The sequence below is a fragment of the Pelodiscus sinensis genome, chromosome 27, assembly GCF_049634645.1.
Source record: "Pelodiscus sinensis isolate JC-2024 chromosome 27, ASM4963464v1, whole genome shotgun sequence".
NCBI lineage: Eukaryota > Metazoa > Chordata > Testudines > Trionychidae > Pelodiscus > Pelodiscus sinensis.
In genome coordinates, this window is record NC_134737.1 from 7298488 (window position 1) to 7322193 (window position 23706).

Below are 23706 nucleotides of genomic sequence, written 5' to 3' on the forward strand. Positions count from 1 at the left end.
GTTTACAGGCTGGAGGCAAAAGTGAAAGAGGCCGATTTTCCACACCAGAAATGGGAGTGAGGCACCAAACAATGATGCAGGCCTCAGTTATGTCGCTGATGAAAGCACCATAAACGAACAGACACATTTGACCCAGACAGGAGAAACCTCGCGTGAGCGGCTGATGGAGGAGCACTCAAACCTGCTGGCACAACGGAGGCTCCCCACAATGCTCAGCAGCAGCCCCATAGCCCAATGAAGAGGCAGAGACCGGCTTCGGAAGAGGGACCATCTATTTATGCTGGGACTGGCTGTGATGTGGAGTCTTGAGGCTAGTAATGTAGACGACCCTGCCACGCTCTGGCGTCTGCTGACCTACTCCTCCCTATCCCTCCCTCCCCACTACGGAAAGTCTTCCCTGACCTCCGCAAGCCAGGTGTTTCCTACATGATGAGGGGCCTGTGGGAATACCTGTCCGCTAGGAACAGAGCAGAGCGCTGCTACACAGACACTGGACAGAGACGACCACCGGGGGCTGGATTGGAATCAGCATCCGAGCAGCAAAAGGCTTTCTACAAATTCCCTGCACCCACAGTGTCTTTCTCTGTGGTCTTCTACCCCACTGCACTCCATTCTGTGCACCACTGCACCTTGCTGCAGGGCACAGCTAGACAACACTCTGCTAGATGCAGCGGCACAGACAGCATCCAGCAGGGTTAGCTGACTCCTGCTGTCCTCTCCAGGTTTGGGGGGAGGGGAAGTGGACAGGGACGAAGGCACTCACCTGGACATGAACCATCTCGCCGCATGAGGCAGGTAGCAGAATCCCAGGTGACCTTGCGCTTGGCTCTCCGGCAGCACTCTGGACAAATCTAGCTTGGCTCCCCTGTTCCTCTAGGGGAGGGAGGAAAGGGGAATATTCCTTCAACTGCTCATGGAGGCTGCAGCCCTGCGGGGCGCCACCCACCTGCATCCGCGCCGCCGTTAATCTGACAGTGGCTGCAAACTGTCCAGCCTGAGCAAGGGCCAGGGAGGGCTAGGACCTGTGAGCAGGATGCCGATGCTTCCCAGCCCAGTGGGGTTCCGCTGTGCCAGCCTCAACCGCCAACTCAGCAGGGAGATAATCCCCTTCTGTCGGCTGTTCCCTGGCGGGTCACCAAGGGGAGATTAGTGAGATAATGAAAAAGCTCCTCAGAGCTGCTGTGGCCTGCCTGCCTCCCTCCTCCCTCCCCGCCACAGTGCCTGCGCCACTGCTCCCATCTCCAGCGCTTTGACAAGTGCTGGGCAGTGCGGGTGGTAAATCCGCATCTCCCCATGCCTTTCGAAGCAGCGCTCTGTTGTTCGGCCCACGGGCTGCAGCAGCACCTGCTGGCTTCATCCAGACATGCCACACTCTGGGGAGCACGGAAAACACCCCCACCCTTCCACACAAGAGCAGGTGGTGCGGCTGCTACCCAGCCTCCCCACCCCTCCTCTGCTGCCAACACCCAGAGGAAGCTCTCCCTATGTGCAGAGCTGCCCACTGGAGTAGGCGCATGAACAGAGCATTTGCACCTTCTTCTCAAACCATAGTCATGGGCTGCTGTCTGAGGCAGGATGTCTGATTTCAAAGACCAATGCTCTGAACCTCTGCACACACGCGCACATGCGCACACACTGGCACAGGCTCAGAGAATCTGCAAGAGCATCTTTCCTGAGACCTGATCCTTGCTTTAAACCAGGAATAACAACTTCTTGCATCACCCAGACGTGATCCTTGCACTTTTGCTGTTACAATCACAGAACATAGAATCCTAGCACACTAGAACTGGAAGGGACCGCGAGAGGTCATTGAATCCAGTCCCTTGCCCCCACGGCAGGGCCAAGCACCATCTAGACCATCCCCGATAGATGTCTGTCCAACTTGCTCTTAATTATCTCTAGAGCTGGAGATTCTACAACCTCCCTACGCAATTTATTCCAGTGTTTAACCACCCTGACAGGTAGGAAGTATTTCCTACTGACCAACCTAAAGCTCCCTTGCTGCAGTTTAAGCCCATCGCTTCTCATCCTGTCCTCAGAGGCCAAGGAGAACAATTTTTCTCCTTCCTCCTTGTGACACCCTTTTAGATACTTAACAACTGCTCTCATGTCCCCTCTTAGTCTTCTCTTTTCTAAACTAAACAAGCCCAATTTTTTCAGTCTTCCCTCATGTTCTCTAGATCAGTGTTTCTCAACCTTTTTTTTATGAAGTACCCCTTTTTCAAAAAAAAAAGTACCCTCTTTAAAAAAAAAAAAAGTACCCCCAGTACCTACAGTTTTCAGACACACAATCTTTTTCTACCATTGAAAAACATTTGTTTAAACAACTTAATCATAGCTGTGCAGGTGATGAAATTTTCGGGTGTAAAAAGTACAAAAATAATAAAGCGCAGTTGTGTTGATGTGTCCCCCGCACTTCTCTCGAGTACCCTTGAGGGTACTTGTACCACTGGTTGAGAAACACTGCTCTGAACCTTTAATCATTCTTGTTGCTCTTCTCTGGACTGTCTCTAATTTCTCCACATCTTTCTTGAAATGTGGTGCCCAGAATTGGACACAATACTCCAATTGAGGCCTAATCAGTTCAGAGTAGATCAGAAGAATGACTTCTCGTGTCTTGCTCATAGCACTCCTGTTAATGCATCCCAGAATCGTGTTTGCTTTTTTTTTCAACATGCAACCCGCACAAATACTCACATGTGCATTCCACTTGCATGCAGTCATGCTGTATACAAACCACACGCACCAAGCAAGTGTAAGTCATGTGAACACACAACCCAAACACGCCTCACAAAAAAAGGCCAGATCCTCAGCTAGCATAACTCAGTAGAGCTCCACTGACATCAAAATGAACATACATAATCCTGCCCATACAAAACCCACACATGTATATGCCATGCACGCCCCACACCCAAAGGTACCGTACTCTCATACTCCACATATGCATGAACACAAATGCCAGACACACACACACATCATGTGTGCACACACCAGCAAACCTACAGGCATCCAGTAAGGCAGGGGTGGGAAACCTCATCCAGCCCTCAAGGCTCACACCCCCCAGTAATGTGGAGCTCACGCTAGTGCTCCAGCCCCCCCGCTACTCACTGAGGAGCGGGAGCACACAAAATCTACTAGCCTGCCCCTCCCCCTCAATCGGCTCTGATGTGCGAAGGGAATGTGGGGAGTGAAGCTGTCCAGTTTCAACCGTGTGCCCCGTGAGACATCTGCCTAAGTCACAAAGCCACCACAATGGCCCAAAGCAGAGAAAAGAAAGAAGTACGTGCAGTCACCCTCGGTCAGATACAATCAAGTTTTAAGCAACTCACAGCCTGTCAGACAAATCAACATCAAACGCAAGGAAGTCTACTGCAATCGCTTGAAATCTGAATGAGTCACAAGATGCTCATCACTATAGCCAAGGTCTCCGTGTTCCAGAAGAAAAGAGCCTAAAAAAAGGGGAGGTGGACCCGGTTACCCAGTGAATTGGATTGGAAAGTGGCACAGAAGGATTCTTGCTCCATGATTGGCTGATAAGACCGCTTGTGCCACGTGGTGTCTTGCAGTAGCATGGAGCATCTGTGGCATTCTGCGTGCAGGGGAAAAGAGCAGCACATCAGAAGTTGTTTGCAGTCATCCAGTCAGGGAGCAAATGTGCCTTGTCTCATCCCATAATTATCCTACTCTTACTACTACAGTAGCCTGCTTTTCTAAACTACACCACACAACAGAAAATGTGGAGCAGGCAAAGCATCCTAGGAGGGCGCTTGGAGAAGCTGCTCTTGTGGGGAGGTTTCAGCTCTGATTTCAGGAACTCATAACAGAAAAGAAAGGGTACGTCTACACTGCAAAGTCATTTAGAAATAACAGCAATTTCAAAATAACTTTCCTAGCATCTACACAGCCATCCCGTTATTTCGAAATTAATTCGAAGTAGCGGAGGGCTTATTTCAAAATTGGTAAACTTCATTCCACGAGGAATAGCACTAATTTTGAAACTGCTATTTCAAAATAAGCGCTGTGTAGACGCTTATTTTGAAATAGGAGGCCTCCAGCCCTTCCCAGGGTGCCCTGGCCACAAGACAACTTCTGACCTGATGCCCTGTTGGAACTGGTTCCAACCAGCCTTAAATGCGATTCAACATCCACTCAGTGTGGATGCGCTATTTCAAAATAGAAAAACGCTATTTTGAAATGCATTTTGTGTGTAGACGCGTTATTTTGAAATAAGCTATTTCGAATTAACTATTTCGAAATTAGATATTTCGAAATAATGCTGTAGTGTAGACATACCCAAAGGTTGGCTCTAAGGTTAAGAGATTAATTTCCCAGGGAGTGGAGGCTCAAGGGTCAAATCTATGATGAGCCTGTCCGCTCTGGGTTGCTAGTTTGGAATCCAGATCATGCCAACATTGTTGCCACTGAAGGCTGTTTGATGATCTCAATCCGGTTCTTCAAAGACAAAAGTCAGTGTCAGAAACCTGGCCTGCAATGCCGATAAACGCAATCCAGTTTGACAAAGGGGTGTAAGGAGTCGCAGAGAGTGTGACTTGACTAATGTCACCTATGATATACCAGAGTTAGAAATAGAACCCAACAGGCCTGACTTCTAATTCTCCGCCCTAACCAAAAGAGCCCCATCGTACCAGTTAGTCTGGGTAGGATGCAGCTCGCTCCTGCTGGGAGGAGACTTTTTTACCACTTGTGAAACATTGACTTAGATCGGGGTGGGCAACCTGTTGCCTTAAGGCCACGTGGGGCTTACTGGGGTTCTACTTGTGGCCCAAGAGATGTTTTGCTTATCGTTGCCCACCCATAAGGTTGCTAAATTCAGCTGGTTTCCATCCATGTCGTTTTTTGCTATTACTAACGTGACGCGCACGCAAAGCCAGGAAACGTGAAGGGAGGTGCGTGCTGGTTGCACATAACACTGATGGTGAGAGCCGTGCGCTCCCTCTGCGGCCGGTCACAGCGCTGCTACAGTTCAATCGGCACCCCCTGCAAATTCTAGGTATGCAAGCACAGTTAGCAAAACTGCCCTGTCCCGGGAAGCCACCTTGGTTAGTACAATCTTGTGGCCCACTACGATGAAGGAGGGCCACATTCACTAGTGAAAATGTTACAGTGTAGTACCTTGCAGGTGTAGACAAGCCTTTGGTGTGGAATTTCAGAAAATAACTTCATGCAAACAATTTTGTCACCAGTAGGGGGGGTTCTGGGTCAAAAGAGGTAGGCTGCAGGGAACTAGGCAGAGGACTTGAAAACAGAAGTGCCTTAAATTAAGTTTGGTAAGGCAGGCTGCAGGGACCTAGTTAAAAAATGTCAATGGCTGCTCCAAGAACACTTGCTAAGGCTGAGCAATTATGTAAGAGATTAATCCAGCTCTTACACTTAAGCTGTTATGCAATTAACTCAAAATTCAATATGAAATGCCTGGGTGAAAAGTTTATTCTTATTAATGCGGCATGCCACATTGCAATCTGCAATGCAGCTGGGACAGAAAGAGTTGGGGTCGGCTATCGGTGCGCACATGGACTTGTGGCAGGGCTAAGTCAGCCAGCCAGTCGGAGTCTAGCATACAGAGAGCTTGCAAGATTCTGTCTCTTGGTGCCACTGGGATTTGCACAAGCCTCTTAGGAACAGAATGAACATTTGTATTTGGAAATGCCAGGCTGCATTGCTCCTCGGTGCCTCAGTTTCTCCATGTGCAAAGGGGGACAACATTTGGACCCGCCTGCCATGGAGGAGCAGGGAAAATTAGTACGGCTGGGCCCCTGGGCAAGGCTTTGTGCTCCTGGAAGGGGCGAGGTTTCAGGTGGAAGGGGCGGGGCTTGGAGCTAGCCTCCCGCCATCAGCCCGTCAGCACCGCCTGGGGCTCCATCAGTAATTCAAAAGGGTCCAGGGTTTCCAGCTGCTGCTGGGCCCTGGGGCAGTTGCTCCTTTGCCTGCCCCTTTGGTGGGCCTGGCAGCAGTAACATCTATGGACCACAGTCAGGGACCAAATCCTCATTGTACTGTGCCCAGTACAAACAAATAACACAGAAGCCTCTTTGCCCCAGACTTTCACAATCTAAGATGTACAATATACAACAGGACCCAATCAAATGCACTCAGTTCCAGATTTTAGAGGTATGTAGGCTCCTAAAGCTGCAGATGGCAGCTTTGTGGGAGCTTGGCACCTAACTCCCACTGGAATCAATGGGAACCAATGGAGTTGGGTAACTGGAGCATTTGAAAATCCCATAAGGTGCCTATCTGCATCTTTAGGCATCCAAATACCTTTAAAAATCCGGCCCATAAGCACATGCTTAAATTTAAGTGCATGAGCAGTACAATTGCCCCGCCAGGCAGATAACTACTCTTGCCCCCATTTTGCGCAGGGAGAACCAGAAGAACTGCCTGAAGAGACTTACTTCCATGGAACAACATGCGCTCAAAGTTAAACCTGTGCTTAGGTCAGGGTGGGCAAGGCATGGCCCGCGGGCCGGATCCAGCCCACCAAGCTGCTGGATCTGGCCTGGGGGCTGCCTAATCTGGCCCACGGGCCGCCAGACCCGGCCCAGCGGGGCCCTCAGGCACAGAGCAGCCACACCGCTTTAAGCGGCAGGCTGCTCCCTGTGGCTCTCTGTTCTAGGAGCCGGGAGGAGATGCAAGCAGCCTGGAGATGAAAGCATTAACCAATGCCCTTAGCTAACCTCAAGAAACTGGTTTGGCACCGTCAAGAAATAATCATAAATGCCAGCCACTGCTTTAACGAATCCTATAAAGGTGCATGATACGCAGGAAACAATGGAACGTGGCCCCATGAGACATTTTGTTTACTGTCGCCCACACGCAGAGTTGCCAGATTCTGCTGGTTTTAATCCATGTCGGTTTTTTCCTACCTAAAGTGACACAGTATGTAAAGCCGTGGCACATGAAGGGAGGGGCATGCTGGATGCATGCAACATTGGTTGTCAGAGCCGTTCGCTCCCTCTGTAGCCAATCCCAGCTCTGTTATGGGTCAGTCGGCACTCCCTGCAAATTCTAGGCATGCAAGTGCAGTTAGCAAAACTGCCGTCCTGGCAGACCGTTTTGGTCATGACAATCTTGTTGCCCATTGAGAGGAAGGAGGGCCACGCATGCAGCCCACTCACTAGCCTCGGTTGCCCATCGCTAGTATACAATATAAAGCCATCTTTGCATACCTCAGTCCTGGGCTAGCTGGGGACTGATGATGCTCACAGGAATGTAGAGCATCCAGTACCACAGACTGCACCCAAGATCTGAAATCCCACCTGCTTCTTATGTTATTCCTGGGACAGGTTGTACCTCCCTAATCCAGGACTCTCTGGTCCAGAAACATCCCTGGTTCTTGACCACAAAGCCCAGGAACAGGGAATGTCTGGTGGCAGGGTAGGAGCAGGCTAGCGGGGGATGGCAACTCGGATGGGAGGCCCGTGTCAGGGGTTCGGGTCCCAGAGGCTGGGGAGTTCCAGCCCAGCCACAGCCAGGGAGCTCTGGCCCCAGCCATGGCTGCAGAGCTCCGGCCCCGGCCCCAGAGCCAGACAGCTGCAGAGCTCCCTGGCTGCCTGCAGGCTGGAGATCCCAGCTGTTTGGTTATGCAACCGGGGCTGGAGCTCCACAGCTGAGGCTGGGACAGGGGCCAGAGCTCCCTGGCTGGAGCTGGGTCTGAAGCTGGGTCCGGAGCTGGGGCTGCCCCCCCCACAGGCCACTGGAACCAGAACGTGGCTAGAACTCCACAGCCAGGTACCTCCAGCCCCAGCCGTGGCACTCCAGGAGCTCACAGCAGAAGCTGAGCCGATGGCAACTAAAGAACTCCAGGAGGCTGGGGCCCTAGCCGGGGGCAGCAGGGCAGCACAGGCCACAAGAGGAGGAGCTTTCCCTGTTCGGGCAAATCCCCTCATTCGAAACTGGTCTGGCCCAGAGGCTGCTGGACCAGAGAGGTCCACCTATATTCTTCTTTGTATTTCAGTCGTGTGGGAAAGCCCCAACTGGGATCAGCCACACGCTATGCTGTGTGCCGTACAAATGCATGCAGGGCGGAGAGACAGTCTTGGCCCTAAAGAATTCACATTCTAAGTAGACAAGGCAGATTAAGAGTGGGAGGAGAAACTGAGGCACCGAGACATGACTGGCCCACGGGCACACAGCATGCCACTGGGAGTAGAATGCAACTTCTCTGACTTCCCGTCCTATCTCTTCGCCGCTGCTTCTCTGTGAAGGAAAGAACTGACAAATGGCACCTCCCTGCCAATGCTATGGATGGTGTACAAGCCAGAACCAAATGCATCTTGTTCACCTGTAGCTGCCCAGGATGAACAGCAAAACTAATATTAATAAATAGCTTGTTGAGTGTCAGCAGAGAAAGCAGATCTGAGTCAGAGAGATGCAGAGAAGCAGATAACATTGGGTAAGACAAGAACATTTTTGCAGCGTCACGTGATTTTAACCACATTTGAAGTCCCCAAACTTCCCCCTAACCACAGAACGTGCCACTGAAAATCAAAATGTTCAAAACAAACTGGCAGAAGCAGAAACTCCCTGGGACTCAGAAATAAAGGAGCGAGTGCTTGAACCATTTCCATCAGACAATACTAGTTGCATTACAAGACACACAGTGTGGGAATGCTACAGAGCCCATAGCTTCTCTGAGTTAAATCTTGCTCTAGATTGCATCTGTATACTGCATACTCTGCTCCTTCATGTCTCTTTGCCTTGTCTGTGAAAATAGGGACAAAAATACTGCCCTACTGTAACGATTAATGAATGAATGTGCCAGATTCACCCATGTGCAGCGGGCAAAGCACAAGGCCGACACAACACTTAAATCTTACTTAAGACTTCATATCAGAGCTCGAGTAGGGATAAGTGGTGCTCTGTATAGGAATGAATTTCATCCAGTGCCTGTAAGGTGCTAAGTCGGATTTTCTACAAGTTGGGAAAGTCCTTTCGTTATCTTAACTCGCTGTAGCCCATGTGGTTGGGGATTTTCACTTCAGGAAGTGGAGCTGTCTGGGTTATTTTAAGAAGCAGGATTGTTAGGGGGTCTTTTAGCGCTACGAAGCGGGGTTTTCTTTAGCCTGCGAAGTGTGGTTTTACTATTGATTTTCAACTGGCTGAGAGCGCAAAATGTTTTAATCACATTGAGAGGCTCTCGCCTGGCATGTGACTCCGGCAGTCTGAATGGCTACTGGCTTTGTACTGATTTACAGTTCTCACAAAGGGACCACTCTTTGGCAGTAACCCAACAAGACAGGCATCCTCTACTGTAATCTTCCTGGCTCCCAGACACCAGCCGGTGCATTCTCTCAGGCCACAGCTCACAGCTTAATTACAGGGAGAAATCTACACGGCTTGCCACTGCAAATGAGCGGCCACAGAGCTAAATGCTCATCTAGATGTCCCATAGCTTTAAAACAAAGAAGCATCTTTCTGAGTAACCTTGAAAATACAGGGGCGGTGATGGCGGGGGGGAGGGGGAGAGAAGATGAGAGAGGCTAGAGACAGGGGAAGATAATTTATGGCTGTGTCTGTCATGGACTCTAGTGTGATGGAGAAATCCCCCTTTCCCAGGTCACCCAGTACTTTTCCATGGATACGAAAGGTTTTCCTGTTAGTCTTTTCTCCTCCCTCCTGCTCTCCACGATGCAGGGTGTGAAAGGGGCAAAGGGCAGCATTCCTGTGTGCTATACTTAGCACCTCTGAACCCAACCCTCCCATGCACTGTGCCTTGCGCTGGCTTTTGTCCTTGTGCAGGGTGGGTGTTAAGTGCTTCCCTTTGGATCTGGGGTACATTTTATACCCGTTCTGCTGGGACATAAAGGCTGGCACCCAAAGAGAGGCAGGAAAGTATCCGGCTCTAGAGCCAGCCCCTGGTGTTCCAGCTCTATGTCGCTCCAGCCAGGGATCGGGACAGCAGTGTGCTGTTCAAACTAGGGATGTAAACTCCTAACATGTTTACCTAACATTTAACTGGTCAACTGACTTGTGGGATCTCCCAGCGCCAGCCCCACAGCCTGCAGCGCTCCCGCGCCCAGCTCCATGCTGGGGCTGAGGCTGGCTCCCGGCCCCAGCTGCCAGCCACATAGAGCTGGGGCAGCCCACCACCCATGGCAGGCCATGGATGGGGGGCTGCTCCCCAGAGAACTGGTTAACCAGTTACCTGTTCGCATCCCTAGTTCAAACGTGGAGCAAGAAGACAGCCCTTGCCCCAAAGCAGAGCCGGCCTTTCCCCAGGGCAACAAAGGCGGTAGCTCAAGGTGACTGGCTGAGGGGGACGCATTCGCCAGCCAGCCGGTCACAAGGAGGGGAAGCACTGTCGCTAGCCCAGTGAGGGTCAGGGATGGAGGGAGAGAGCAAACCACACATATCAGGTTGCACCTCACAGCACGCCAGGGAAGAGCAGCCAATTTCCTGCCCGTTCACACACTTCCACCCTGCACGGAGGTAACTACGGAAAAGACCCTGGAGGCTCTATTTTTCCCCCAAGGCTATGGGCACATAACACAGCATGAGGCAGTTAATATTACAGAGCTCTTGTCTTTCTAAAATATTCTTATTGTTTCTGTTGCCCTAAGAAGGCCTTTCTGTCACAGTATCACCTCAGATCTTATTTTTCATAGTATCTTGTGCATTTAATTATTTCTCTGCCCTTTTTTGTGTGCTCGTTTATGCTGCCTTATCAACTGACATAAACTCTGTTTTATTTTCCAGTTCTCATATGTCAGTCTGAGCTACCATGGTAGGAAACTCTTGTGGCAAGCAAACAAGGGGTCAGTGGGGCTGGGTGCTGCAGCAAAGGCCAATCCTAGGCCATAATAAAAGGCTAGAAGCAAAGCAAAACAAAACAAGTAACATCGGGGCCAGAACAGATTCCCGTGTCCATTAAGGGAATGGACCCTTTAGACACTGCTTGGGTCCGGCAAAGGAGCCCTCCGGAGGAAGTGAATTTACACACTACAGTGAACCCTCGCTACTTCGCGGTTCGACCATCGCGGATTCACGACTTCGCGGACTTTTTTCATTACATTATGTATATACGTGAATCCGCGATGGTCGAACCGCGAAGTAGCGAGGGTTCACTGTACTGTGAACATAAAATTGATCCTTACCAAAACTTTAAAAAGCCTCGGGGGAAGCCGGCGGGGGGGCATCCCAGGCGCGCCTGGGCTGTTCCCCCGCCGGAGCCCCTCCGCGGCTTTCAAAGCCTCGGGGGAAGCCGGCCGGGGGGCATCCCAGGAAAGCCGCGGAGGGGCTCCGGCGGGGGAGCAGCCCAGGCGCGCCTGGGATGCCCCCCGGCCGGCTTCCCCCGAGGCTTTGAAAGCCGCGGAGGGGCTCCGGCGGGGGAGCAGCCCAGGCGCGCCTGGGATGCCCCCCGGCCGGCTTCCCCCGAAGCTTTGAAAGCCGCGGAGGGGCTCCGGCGGGGGAGCAGCCCAGGCGCGCCTGGGATGCCCCCCGGCCGGCTTCCCCCGAGGCTTTGAAAGCCGCGGAGGGGCTCCGGCGGGGGAGCAGCCCAGGCGCGCCTGGGATGCCCCCCGGCCGGCTTCCCCCGAGGCTTTGAAAGCCGCGGAGGGGCTCCGGCGGGGGAGCAGCCCAGGCGCGCCTGGGATGCCCCCCGGCCGGCTTCCCCCGAGGCTTTGAAAGCCGCGGAGGGGCTCCGGCGGGGGAGCAGCCCAGGCGCGCCTGGGATGCCCCCCGGCCGGCTTCCCCCGAGGCTTTGAAAGCCGCGGAGGGGCTCCGGCGGGGGAGCATGTATGCTTGTTTGAATGGGAGCATGTAGATGTGCCTCTAGGGATGTCTGTGCCTGGGCGAGGGACTCTGAAGATGGGTGAGGGAGTTTGTGAGCTTGGGCTAGTGAGTGCCGTGTGAGTGTCCATGGGTGTATTTGTGTCTGACTTGTGTGTGTCCGTGAGGCTGTGACTATATCTCGTAGGACATGTCTACACTATGTGGCAGATCGACACTGCCCCAGTCAATCTTCTTGGGTTTGATTTAGCAGGTCTAGGGAAGACCCGCTAAATCAAACCCAGAGGGTGCTCCTGTCAGTGCCGGTATTCCTGCCCCTCGTGAGAAATAAGGGAAGCTGATGGGAGCGTTTGCCGCCTGTCAACCTCCTGCTGTGTGGACGGCGACTTAAGATACATTGACTCCAGCTACGTAACTAACATAGCGTATCTGAGGTTGACCTTCCGCTCTAGTGAAGACCAGGCCTTAGTGTGTATATGTGTGTCCTTCTGTGCATTTTTAAAATTTGTGTGCAGCAGCGTGTGTTTGTGTGTGTGCGTTAAATGCATCCAGGCCTATTCGTGTATTGCTCTGTGTATACATGCATGTCTGTGTCTGAGCACATGTTCCTAGAGCTTTCATTTCTGCTGCAGCTCAAAGCATATAATTAGAAACAGACAAATACAGATTGCAAAAAAAAAAAAAAAAAAGGCTCCGTTATTGTTTCCATCGACTCATCAGGCAACAAAAGGGTCCAGGTCATATTTTGTTCATCTAAGATTCAGTAGAACAGAGAGAGAAATTCATTTCAGGCACCAAAGGAGCAGTCATGGCCTGCTACCCTGGATCCCTTTCTTCTGACTGGACAAATCAGGCTGCCAGGAGGCAGCTGTGTTGCTGAAGGGCATCAGCCTGGAACAGGAGACTGCCACCTGGAACCTCACGCTGCCTTCGGAGCAGGTAAAGCTGGGTTTGCATTTATCAGCAAAGGGATCCAGACCATGAAAAGGAACTAAACACGGAGGATTGGAGCCAGGGCACTAGTGTGTCCCTCTTTGGAGCCTTGCCAGGCCATTGCTGATGTGAGTGCGAGAATCTGCTGTCATGGTCATTTTTTTTTCCTGGTCGCTGTGAATTTACCTGTGGACTGTGTGAATGTTGTGGTTGGCCGTAATAGAAGGACAGCTCTGCACAGAGCTAGGCAGAGTTCAGATGGGTCCCATTGAGCCTCTGCATGCACATTCCCCCTGCCACTCTAGCCCTGTCCCGTCCACCCCACCGTGCTGACAGTGCAGCTGCAGCACTCCTCTCATTTCATCCCCAAAACACTACCCTAGCGCACTGCAATCCTCGTTAGTCCAACCCTGGACCCCAGAGCAGCCCTGCCCTGACCTGCCACCGACCCAAGCTCTGCCAATACACAGACTTGTATCGCATAAGAGCAGCCATACAGGGTCAGACCAGAGATTCATCCAGCACTCTGTCCTGTCTGCCGACAGTGGCCAATGCCATATGCCCCAGAGGGAAAGAACAGAACAGGGAATCATCAAGTGATCCATCCCCTCTCACCCATTCCCAGCTTCTGATAGAGACTAGGGACATCATTCCTGCCCATCTTGGACCTATCCTTTATGAATTCATCTAACTTTTTTTTAAACCCTGTTAAAGTCCTGGCCTTCACAACATCCTCTGGCAAGGAGTTCCACAAGTTGACTGCATTGTGTACTACCATCACCCCTTTGCTATTCTAGGCCTCTCCACCATTTTATTTCTGTCCACTCACTTACGCCATTCCTATTCTTCCAAACCTGGGACCCTCACCTCTCCCTTGCCGCTGTCTGCTCTTCAAATCCTGTCTCCCTCACCCCCAGCTCTACTAATTCACTCCAACTCTGACCAGCTTTTGCTCCTCTAGTTATCCCCCCAGAGTATTCATATACCCAGCACTGATCAAGTATCGTGGTCCAGGGCTTTCTTCTAGTTCCCGACTGTTCCTAAGGCCAATTTTTACGGTGTTGCCAACTCTCGGGATTTTATTACAAGCCTTGCAATATTTGGGGTTTTTTTTCTTAAAAATCCAAACTCCTGGAGTCATGTTACCACGTAAGAACCTCAACTTTCATCTGAAGCAAAAGTAAGTTTCCAGCCCTCATGATTGGAGAGAAAAGCTTCAACAAAGGAATCGTAAAGGCTGGAAGCCCAGAAGGGAAATAAAAAAACCCCAAACTGTATTATTTTTGAGCCATGTTCCTGATTTCTGAAGGCCAGGCTGGTGAGTTTCAGGGCTGGCAATGCTGCCATCTGAGCGAGTGGCGTTTCAGTCACATCTATTATGTGTGCCACTGAGACCACTAAAACCATTACCTCAGAGATCCTGAAACAGCTTTAAGCCATGGCTCCCAGTCTGGTGCACTGAGCAACTGCACCTGAGAACAAAGTGAACAATAAACTCATCTCCTCCTCCGTCGCTCAGCAGCAACAGAGCTGAAAACTGCTCCCAGGTAACGAGCATGTGTCATTTCCCTCGCTGGCTGCACTTTTGGTCCTCGGAGGGCTGTGCAGCTGTGTGAATCTGCACTGTTTCATAATTAAGACTGCTAAATGCTAGACGGAAGTATCATCCTCTCGATGAGCTATGCGCAAAGCCATTTAAAAATCACTCTGGACAGCCCCAATTTGCAGCCACTTACATATATTTGCTGGCTGTGTGTCTTGCCGATCTGGCATGAAAACCTTCAGGAAATCTCATCTAACAGGTGGCTGAGGCCTGGAGGTAGGAGACTCAAACCCCTACCCTGAATGCTTGATCCTGTACCATGTAAGTTGGGAATGCTCCACACACTGTCCTGAACAGAGGAGTGGGGGAACCTGGAGCATTAAGTAGGAGCATGGAGCTTCTGCTTACACGTCCCTGGGTGCACTGCGAACACCTTGATCTAATAACCCCCCCCCCCAATAGCTCATGCCAAGCGGGGCTGCATCGTAATGAAAATAACTAATGACACAATAAGAGCTACTGATGAAAAGGCTCTGAAGGGAAGTGACCCAACAGGCGAACGGAAATGAGTCTGTAGCGCTTTCCTCTCCTCCCCTGCACAGCTGGCTTCTGGGAAGGGAACAGGGGCTGTCTCCTGGGCAGCGGCTGAAGGCCCGGCGGGGGAAGACAGACAAGCCCCCGCACCGCTCCTTCCCCCTGCTCACCAGCCAGGGGTGAGAGGCCTGCTCAGAATGCAAGTACATCCCCCTCACTCCCTGACAGTCCGGGGAACGGGATGAAAAGCTGCGGCCCGGCATGCACCAGGGCTGCCCCCTCCGCCCTTCGAAACTCTGCCCTGGCCTGTTTCTGACAGTCAGCCACAAGGCCATCCCTGCCTCACACCTGAGTGTGCCGCTGAAGAGGTTCGCGCTATCTAGCTAAGCATTTGTAGCACACCCATGACTGGCCTCTTGGTGCCAGGTTAGATTTCAGGGCAATGGACGAGGGATGTAAAAGCCCGTTTAATTAATTAATTGGTTAAACGATTAAATGGGGGCGGGCGGGGAGGCCGCTCAAGCCCGGCTGGAGAGTCTCACCCCTTTCTGCCATGGGCAGGAGCCTGCCTGCAGCACATTGGACCAGGCCCGCCACGGACAGGGGCTGCTCTAACCAGGCTGGAGCGCTGCTCCCACCCGCGGCAGGCCCCACTGAGCTCCCTGCCCACAGCACGAGGGGGCTGCTCCAGCCCCCGCTGGTTAACCATAGCCAGTAAGCATCACCCAATAAAGGTGATGCTTACTGGTTAACCATTCACATCCCTACAATAGACACCTCAGAAATACCTCAGACAGAAAGAATTAAAATTTGTACCTATTGGCATCCACCTGATACGGATGCTGCTTAAAATCCAGGCCCCTCAGGGTCCAGTCCTGCAAGGTGCTTGAGTCTTTAATTTTGGGTTTTGAAGATGCACATTTAGGCCCTGTGCACTGCTAGATCTCTCTTTAGAGTAGATGAAAAACTCTATGAAGCAGAATCCCATTAGGCACCAACATTACCTCTAATTTTTTCATGCATGTGCAGGATAAATGTTATGTGCACCAAAACATGTGCAGATGTGCACCGCCAATCAAGGCACATGATGCCAGCTGTGGGTGCTCTGCTAATTAATGGGGTGGCATTTGAAACTCTCATAGGTGGCCACCTATAGCGAACACTGCCTAGCATCCAGGAGTCACAAGTGGCACAGCAAGTTGAGAAATAGGGCGCTGGGACTGAAAATATTAGACTGGATATGAGGTGTCCATTTTTAATGGTGACAGTAAATAACCCCTGGGTTGTGTTGGAGTCTCCATCAACAGTGTTCCCTGTAAATTGTGTGTTTATGCTACTGCTCAGGAGAGATTCCAATGCAACCCAGCTGATTAGCAGAGCACCCTAGGCAGGTTTTGTGTTTCTACTGGTGGTGCTTATTCCCACATGCCTGGTGCACATAAAAATTATTCTGCAGCTGGATGGAAAAGGTTAGAGGGAACATTGCCCCTCGCTGACAATTTTTCCACCCAATTGGAGGTTTTTCTAAACACTCCGCTCTAGGAATTCCTTTTGGGGGCAGATATCTGGCTGGGTTACACAGGCGGTCAGACGGGATGATCATAGTAGCCCCTTCTGGCCTTGGGATCTGTGCATTTTCTCTCTCCAAATCAGCCTGTGGGCATAAGGTTGTAGAGATGGAGCCGAAGCCTGTCTCTGTAACACCCCTGCAATCCCCAAAGGGGTTCATCTGGCGGTAACTCAAGAGCAGAAAGCTGTCCTGTAACGAAACACCCAGCCAAATAAGACCATGACTGTGCAGCACGCCAGAGGATGAGTTCATTCGATCAAAACGTCTACAAAGGGAGGGACGAGTTACGAGTTAAAAATAGGCACTGAGACAAACCCTAGGAGGAGAAGATATTGAGCACATGATATTCTCTTTATAAGCTAAAAGATTCTCACCCAGAGACTACAGGGATTAAGCAGGTGCCCCTAGTCTGACATCAGCTGAGAGGCTTCTGTGTGAGCTACGAGAAGCGGCTGGTTATGGTGCATAAGGTTTCTTGGATAATACATTGGCCTGGGCATGCTTCTGCAGACAAGCTGCAGTCACTGAAAGGGGGAGAGAGGAAGACAAGCACATTCCTTCCCACCCAGTCTTTTTACTTTTCCTCTGACGCCCTCAGCGTGACGGCAGGACTCATGCATTTTCCCTTCTGGCTCCCACCCACTCACAGACACCATCCCAAAGTTCAGCTGTATTGACTCAAGCCTGGCTGATAGGAAAAGAAACAGGATCGCGCTCCTCCTGGCTACGTCGTTGCCTGGGAAGCACCGGGCCTGAAATCATCCCAAAGGGACGACTGGCAGCTACGCCTCACGAAGGGGCTTTCCAAAAACAGCAACACCAAGGGCAGCTGCCAGGGAGACCAGAAACTAATGGGTGTGGGTGGGTGTGTGTGTGTGTGAGAGAGAGAGAGAGAGCGTAAGTCATGGTGCAACAGGGTCAGACAGAATACATGCAGGGATGGTGCAAGCCGGGTACTTCTCTGCAGGACACTATACACAATCCCATCAATTTATACTCTTCATGCTATAGGCTCTTGGGCCCAGTGTTCTCTTTAGAGCAGACTATTAATCCCCTAGTTCACCTTCTGTACATGACATAACCTCCACATCAAAGACAGGGCCTAGCAAGGATTCAAGCGGATGCTACAGGGTTTAATTCTGTGCAGGCAACTGCAGCCCTTATGCAATCTCTTATTTCCTCACATTAACGCCCAAAACAATGAAAGTCCCATTGGCAACCTGCCCGGAGCCTGAGGAACACGTCCAATTTGCTTGAAAATGAAGCAGACGGCAGCTCCCGCATCTTTAACACAGAGGTGCTACCCCTGGAGATCAAAGGTAGCCACGTGCAGTGCCATAAACACCATTGCAGCCAGGCCTGGTAGCATGCGGCAGGCCTCGTGTTATCTCCCACGGTGGGAGTCGTCTCTCCGCGGTTCCACCTTACCTTGTCGGCGAGGCACTCTGACTCCTCCGAGAGGAAGTACACAGCCCCACTTTCGGCCAGCAAAATGGCAGTGTCCGTGGCAGAGGAAGATCTGGGCCGTCCCTGGTGCTGATGCAATATGGCAGTGAGGCTACTATCCTGGGGAGCCTTACGGCCCAGATGGGGGCTGCCTTTCTGTGGGTCAAGGGAGCTGCTTTTGGACCGGCGGCTGCCGCTGTGCAGGCTGCTCCCTCTCTTGATGGACGGGCGGGAGCGGATCTGCTGCAGCACCCTGTTGAAGGCAGTGGGGCGTGCGGGGAGGTCGTGGAGGGACATGGCGTAGGAGACACGGTGCATCTCGGGCGAACGTTCCTTCTCGTCAGGGGAGTCGTGGTCAGACATCCCGTAGTGCTGGGACAGAGAGTCCTGGGAGTTCTGGTGCTCCCGCTCCCGCGACCGCCGGCGACTGTGGAAAAGGTGCTTTAGGCCATGGCCAAACATGGAGCCTTCTGAGAGCTGCTGTATTTTCTATGACAGAGGAGAGAAAACAAAGCACACGGACCACTGTTACTATACCCTGCTGCATCGTACAGCCCTGCTCCTCCTCGGTCCGTATACAGCAGCGAGATAGAATGGAGATGAAAAATACCCTTTAATGACACGACAGCCATGGGGCCAAATTATCTATTGGCGTAAAGCGACGCAGCGGCAGTGAAATCAACGACGTAACACTGGGATCCTGGAAAAGAAGCCACTGCCTTCTTGCCGGGCTGGCGGGCTCTGAGAAGGCAAGGACTGCCCTGTCCCTGAGCATCTCAGCACGTGCTTTAGAAAGAACTCACGCTGCTGAGAACTGCTCCTTACAGCACGCCAGCACGGCAACTTGAAGGAAGGCCGAGGGGGGCAGCTGCGACAGGGCTGGGTTCTTCCCATGCAGTATTTTCTTTCCCCTCTCCCAGGGTATGTCTACACTACCCCGCTAGTTCGAACTAGGGGGGTAATGTAGGCATACCGCACTTGCAAATGAAGCCTGGGATTTGAATTTCCCGGGCTTCATTTGCATAAGCCGGCCGGTGCCATTTTTAAATGCCGGCTTGTTCGAACCCCGTGCCGCGTGGCTACACGCAGCACGGGCTAGATAGTTCGAACTAATAAGCCATTCCGAACTATCTGTACCCCTCCCCATTCCCATTCTGGGCTGCCAAACCAACCAGATCCTACTGTTACTGCCTTTCCCGTCGTGCATGTCCCCTGCGTGCCCTGAACCCCTCCTTCTTCGAGGGGAACGTGACCGTTGCCTCCCTCATTTGCACTATGAAACATCAGGTTTAACTGATTATCCAATTCAGCAGGCTGCTGAACCCTCCCCCTCCCCATGTGCGAGAATCCCGGCTGCTCCCGGCTGCAGGTATTCCCGCGCAGGGAGGGACAGCCAGCAGCCATGCACCTGGAGAGGGCTGGCTTCTGCTCCCAGTCCCCACCATGTACAAGGATCCCAACCCCCACGGGGCTGCTCCCAGGTACCGGTTAACCAGTACCCGATAAGGTGTCTGCTGGCAGAAGACAGCACTTTGCTTTTCCCAAAGCCAGATGACAGGCATTAAGCACCCCAGGCCTGAGAAAAGAACATGCCAGAGTCCCGTGAACAGCAGCACGTGTTGCTACTAGTACCAAGCCTGCTGATCAGTTCAGGTTGCCGATGCCGAAGCCAAACCTAGCTTTGAAACACCTGTCAGGGAGGGGTTTGCTCCTATGGCGACCACATCAGCATGGCAGGCCAGGCATTCCAGGCAGAGGGGTTCGCCTTCCTTTCAAGCGTTACGTATTGGGAAGCAGGACTAATGGCCCTTCACTCTTATGCCACAGCCCCACTGTGCAAGGGGGGCAGGATGGAAGCCCCACAAAAGCAGCAGCCAGTGACGGGTGAGGGAGCTTTGCTCTCCTAGAAAGGCGCCCATTGCGATTCAAGATGAGGCCAGGTTAGGGAAGAAGAGAGGCCAAAAGCCATGTGGCGTCTCAGTATAAATTGTGACACGGCCACATGGTGAGTGACAGCCCCCCTCCGCTCAGCTGCACCCGGCTCCCAAATGACATTCACGTCTTGTTAGCACCACAGCTCGGTGGCTCCATGCAATATCTGTGCCTGCGCTTTCTACAGAGCAGGAGCACACAAAAGACTAGTCAAGGCAGTTCAGTGCTCAAAGGTATGTTACTAAGAGCCAGCAGAGCCGACAGCCTCTGTGGGTCCCTGAGCAAGTGGGGGAGGCAGCTCCGCACTCCTGGAAGGGGCAGGGCCATGGGCAGCCCGGCCTTATTGCTGCCTGAAGCGCGGCACAGCCCCCACCGGTGTTCCCTCTAAGGTGAGCACTTGGGCGACTGCCCAAGAGAAATTCAGGTGCTGCCCAGCTGATTAGCAGAGAGCTCATGGCTGGCAGCATGTGTTTCCATGGGTGGTGCACATATGCATATGCCTTGGTACACATAACAAATTTTATTCTGCACATGTGTGAACAAAATTCGAGGGAACATTGGCCCCCACTTCCCACATCCTTAGCGCTGTCAGAGTGCCACACCCTGAGCCCCTTTGAATTCCCAGGCTCTGGAGCAACTGTCCTTTCCCCCCTTCCCAACTCCTCAGCAGATCTGCTAAAAGCTAGCACATATCTACTGTCCTATGAACTTCTCCTAAGTAAGTCTCAGAGGCTGCAGTGTTCTCTGTGAGTTGTATGTTTGTGCAGATACTCAGGAGAGATTCCCGTGCTGCCCAGCTGATTAGCAGAGCGCCCACAACTAGGTTTTGTGTTTCTACTGGTGGTGCACATTTTCACATGCTTTGGTGCGCATAAAAAATATATTCCGCACACAGATGGAAAAAAAATCTGCACGTGGATGTAAAGAATTAGCAGGAACATGACTTAGAGGGAACACTGGTCAGAGCACATTTCTGAAGCATTAATCCTGGGAAGGATGAGCAAGACGGAGAAAAGCTACCTGACTCTCCCCAAACAACAGAGGGCATAAGGAAGAGAGCTGGGATTAGCACGCCACAGTCCTAAAATCCCGGCTGTACACTCAGGCATAAGGCTGTGTCTCATTTCCACTCAGTGTGTAAGATGGAGGCTGCTCTGTAAAGTCCCCCCTGAGGTTCCTCTCTCTGGGTTTGTACATACTGAAGCGGGGTCCCCTAGTCCTTTCAGGAAAGATGTGGACAAATTAGAAAAAGTCCAGAGAAGAGCAACAAAAACGATTAAAGGTCTGAAAAAACATGAGATATGAAGGAAGACTGAATGAATTGGGTTTGTTTAGTCTGGAAAAGAAAAGATTGAAAGGGGACATTATAGCAATTTTCCAGTATCTAAAAGATTGTTACCAGGAGGAGGGAGAAAAAATACTCTCCTTAACCTCTGAGGATAGAACAAGAAGCACTGGGCTTAAATTGCAACAAGGGAGGTTTAGGTTGGACATTAAGAAAAACTTCCTACCTGTCAGGACGATTAAACGCTGGAATAAATTGCCCAGGGGGGCTGTGGAATGTCCATCACTGGAGATATTTAAGAGCAGGCTGGACAAACACCTGTCTGGGATTATCTAGATGGAGCTTGGTCCTGCCAGGAATGCAGGGGACTGGACTTGATGACCTCTCAAAGTTCCTCCCAGTTCTTTGACTGGGAGTAGAAGGAAGACCCCATCAGGGAGCTGAAATGAACAAGGGCCTGGAAAATGGTTTGGTAGTGGAAAAGAGGAAGCAGTTCTGGAGAATGAGGAGTTGGATTGGGAGGAAACCTAGACATACTGTTCCTTTAAGGGCTTGGGACCAGCAACCATAATAAAAGGTGGGGCTGGACTCCTGTCCTTCCAGCCAATTAGAAGGCGCTCACTGGAGGAGTTTGCCTTCTCCAGCAGCACAGGGGAGCTGTTGGAAAAGAGAAAACAACTAGAGTGATAGGGGCCAAGTCTGAGACAGACAGCTAGCTAGCTAGCTATGACTCTGAGAAGCACAGGCTGTGGCAGAGAAGACCTCAGTGTAAAGCCAGAGCTGAGTGCGATCCTTTGGTTTTCTGTGTTGGACTTTACTGGTGGGTATGTTTTGTGGTGTTTGTGGTCACTACACTGGCCCCAGACATGGCTGTTGGACTACTAAGAAAGGCTGTAGAAGGATCTGTAAGCGGTCCTGGAGATGGAGGCTGCTGAAAAGGGGAATTCTGGCCATGAGGGGCTACTTGCTAATCAGCAACCCTGTCAAATACCCCATCTGAGAGTTAGGCACTAAATCTCCAGTTCACCTATGCAAACTCACTAATCTCAATGGATTAGAACGTTTCCTCAGCTCCCATCCCCTTTCACCCCTTCTCTACTTACGCTACATCGATGACATCTTTATGATCTGGATGCATGGCCAAGAAACACTGGAGACATTCCACAGAGATTTTAACAACCTACACCCCACCATCAATCTCAGCCTGGACCATTCTACACGAGAGATCCATTTCCTGGACACCACAGTACAAATCATCAATGGAAAATTAGACACCACTCTCTACAGAAAACCCACCAACTCATACAGTTACCTGCATGCCTCCAGCTCCCATCCAGAACACACCATACGATCCATCGTCTATAGCCAAGCCCTTTGATACAACCACATCTGCTCTAATCCCACTGACAGAGACCAGAAACTTCAAGATCTCTACCAAGCATTTATAAACCTCAACTACCCACCCGGAGAAATAAAAAAACAAATTGAAAGAGCCAGAAAAATACCTAGAAACAGTCTACTTCAAGACAGACCAAAGAAAACCAACAATAGAACACCACTTGTCATCACCTACAGCCCCCAACTTAAACCTGTCCAACACATTATCAATAAACTACAACCTATACTGGGACAGGATACTAAACTCCAAAAGGCTCTGGGAGACAGACCCACAGTCTCCTATATACAACCACCTAACCTCAAGATGATTCTTACCAACAACCCCAGGACATACCACACTAATACCAACCCTGGTACCTTCCCTTGCAACAAACCCTGTTGCCGGCTTTGTCCACATATTCACTCTGCTGATACCATTATTGGACCTAACCAATTGAGTTATAAGATCAAGAACACATATTCCTGCGCATCCAGAAATATAATCTATGCTATCATGTGCCGAAAGTGTCCGTCTGCTATGTACGTTGGACAAACGTCTCAGACACTTCACCAAAGAATCAATGCCCACAAAACAGATATTAGACAGGATCACAAAGAAAAAACAGTTTCTTGCCATTTCAACCAGAAAGGGCATTGTCTCAATGACTTGATTACCTGCATCCTGCTTCAAAGACCTTTTCACACCAGACTTGAAAGAGAATCCTCTGAACTGTCACTCATGCTTAAATTCGACACTTTACACCTCGGTCTAAAAAAGGCATTAATTATCTTACCCATTACAAAGATAGCTTCCCCAATTATCACCTCTAATATCATTAGCTCACAGAAATTTACCTCCCCACTTCATCCCCCTTCTGTTCTGAAATTTGATTTGTCCTTTTCATATGTGTTCATTTTTTTATTGTATCCTTTGGTATATATGGTTGTGCCAATTTTCTTCCTCTATTTGATCTGAGGAAGTGGGTCTGGCCCACGAAAGCTCATCATCTAATAAACCATCTTGTTAGTCTTTAAAGTGCTACATAGTCCTGTTTTTTAATCTAAATGGGGTTTCATGGGTAGTGCAGGGTGGCAAGTTTGACCGCTTGGCTGTCGTTGAGCCAAGCCAAGAAGCAGAGAAGAGAGTCTGCTCCATGGTGAGGAAAGAACATTTTGGGATATGCAGCAGTTGGGGTTGTTTGTTTTAAACCTTAAAGTCAACGTGTACATTTCTCACAGCCCTGTAAGGGTTCTTACTCTTAGCCTAAGTCCCAGGGAAAAAAAGAACTAGGCTGTTTTTCTTAATGACTACTAATGACCAAACACACCTCTAGAAGG

At 51.0% G+C, this 23706-nt stretch overlaps 1 protein-coding gene across 2 annotated transcripts in view; it reads right to left on the reverse strand.

Annotated features, from left to right (window-relative positions):
* TMCC2 (transmembrane and coiled-coil domain family 2) overlaps positions 1 to 23706 on the reverse strand; it is an 82137-nt gene that overhangs the window by 46206 nt on the left and 12225 nt on the right. For both annotated transcript variants that reach the window (XM_075909880.1, XM_006133057.4), the window contains one exon: positions 17757 to 18263. In XM_075909880.1, coding sequence (XP_075765995.1) covers positions 17757 to 18263 — 507 coding nt within the window. The remainder of the gene's footprint in view (positions 1 to 17756; positions 18264 to 23706) is intronic.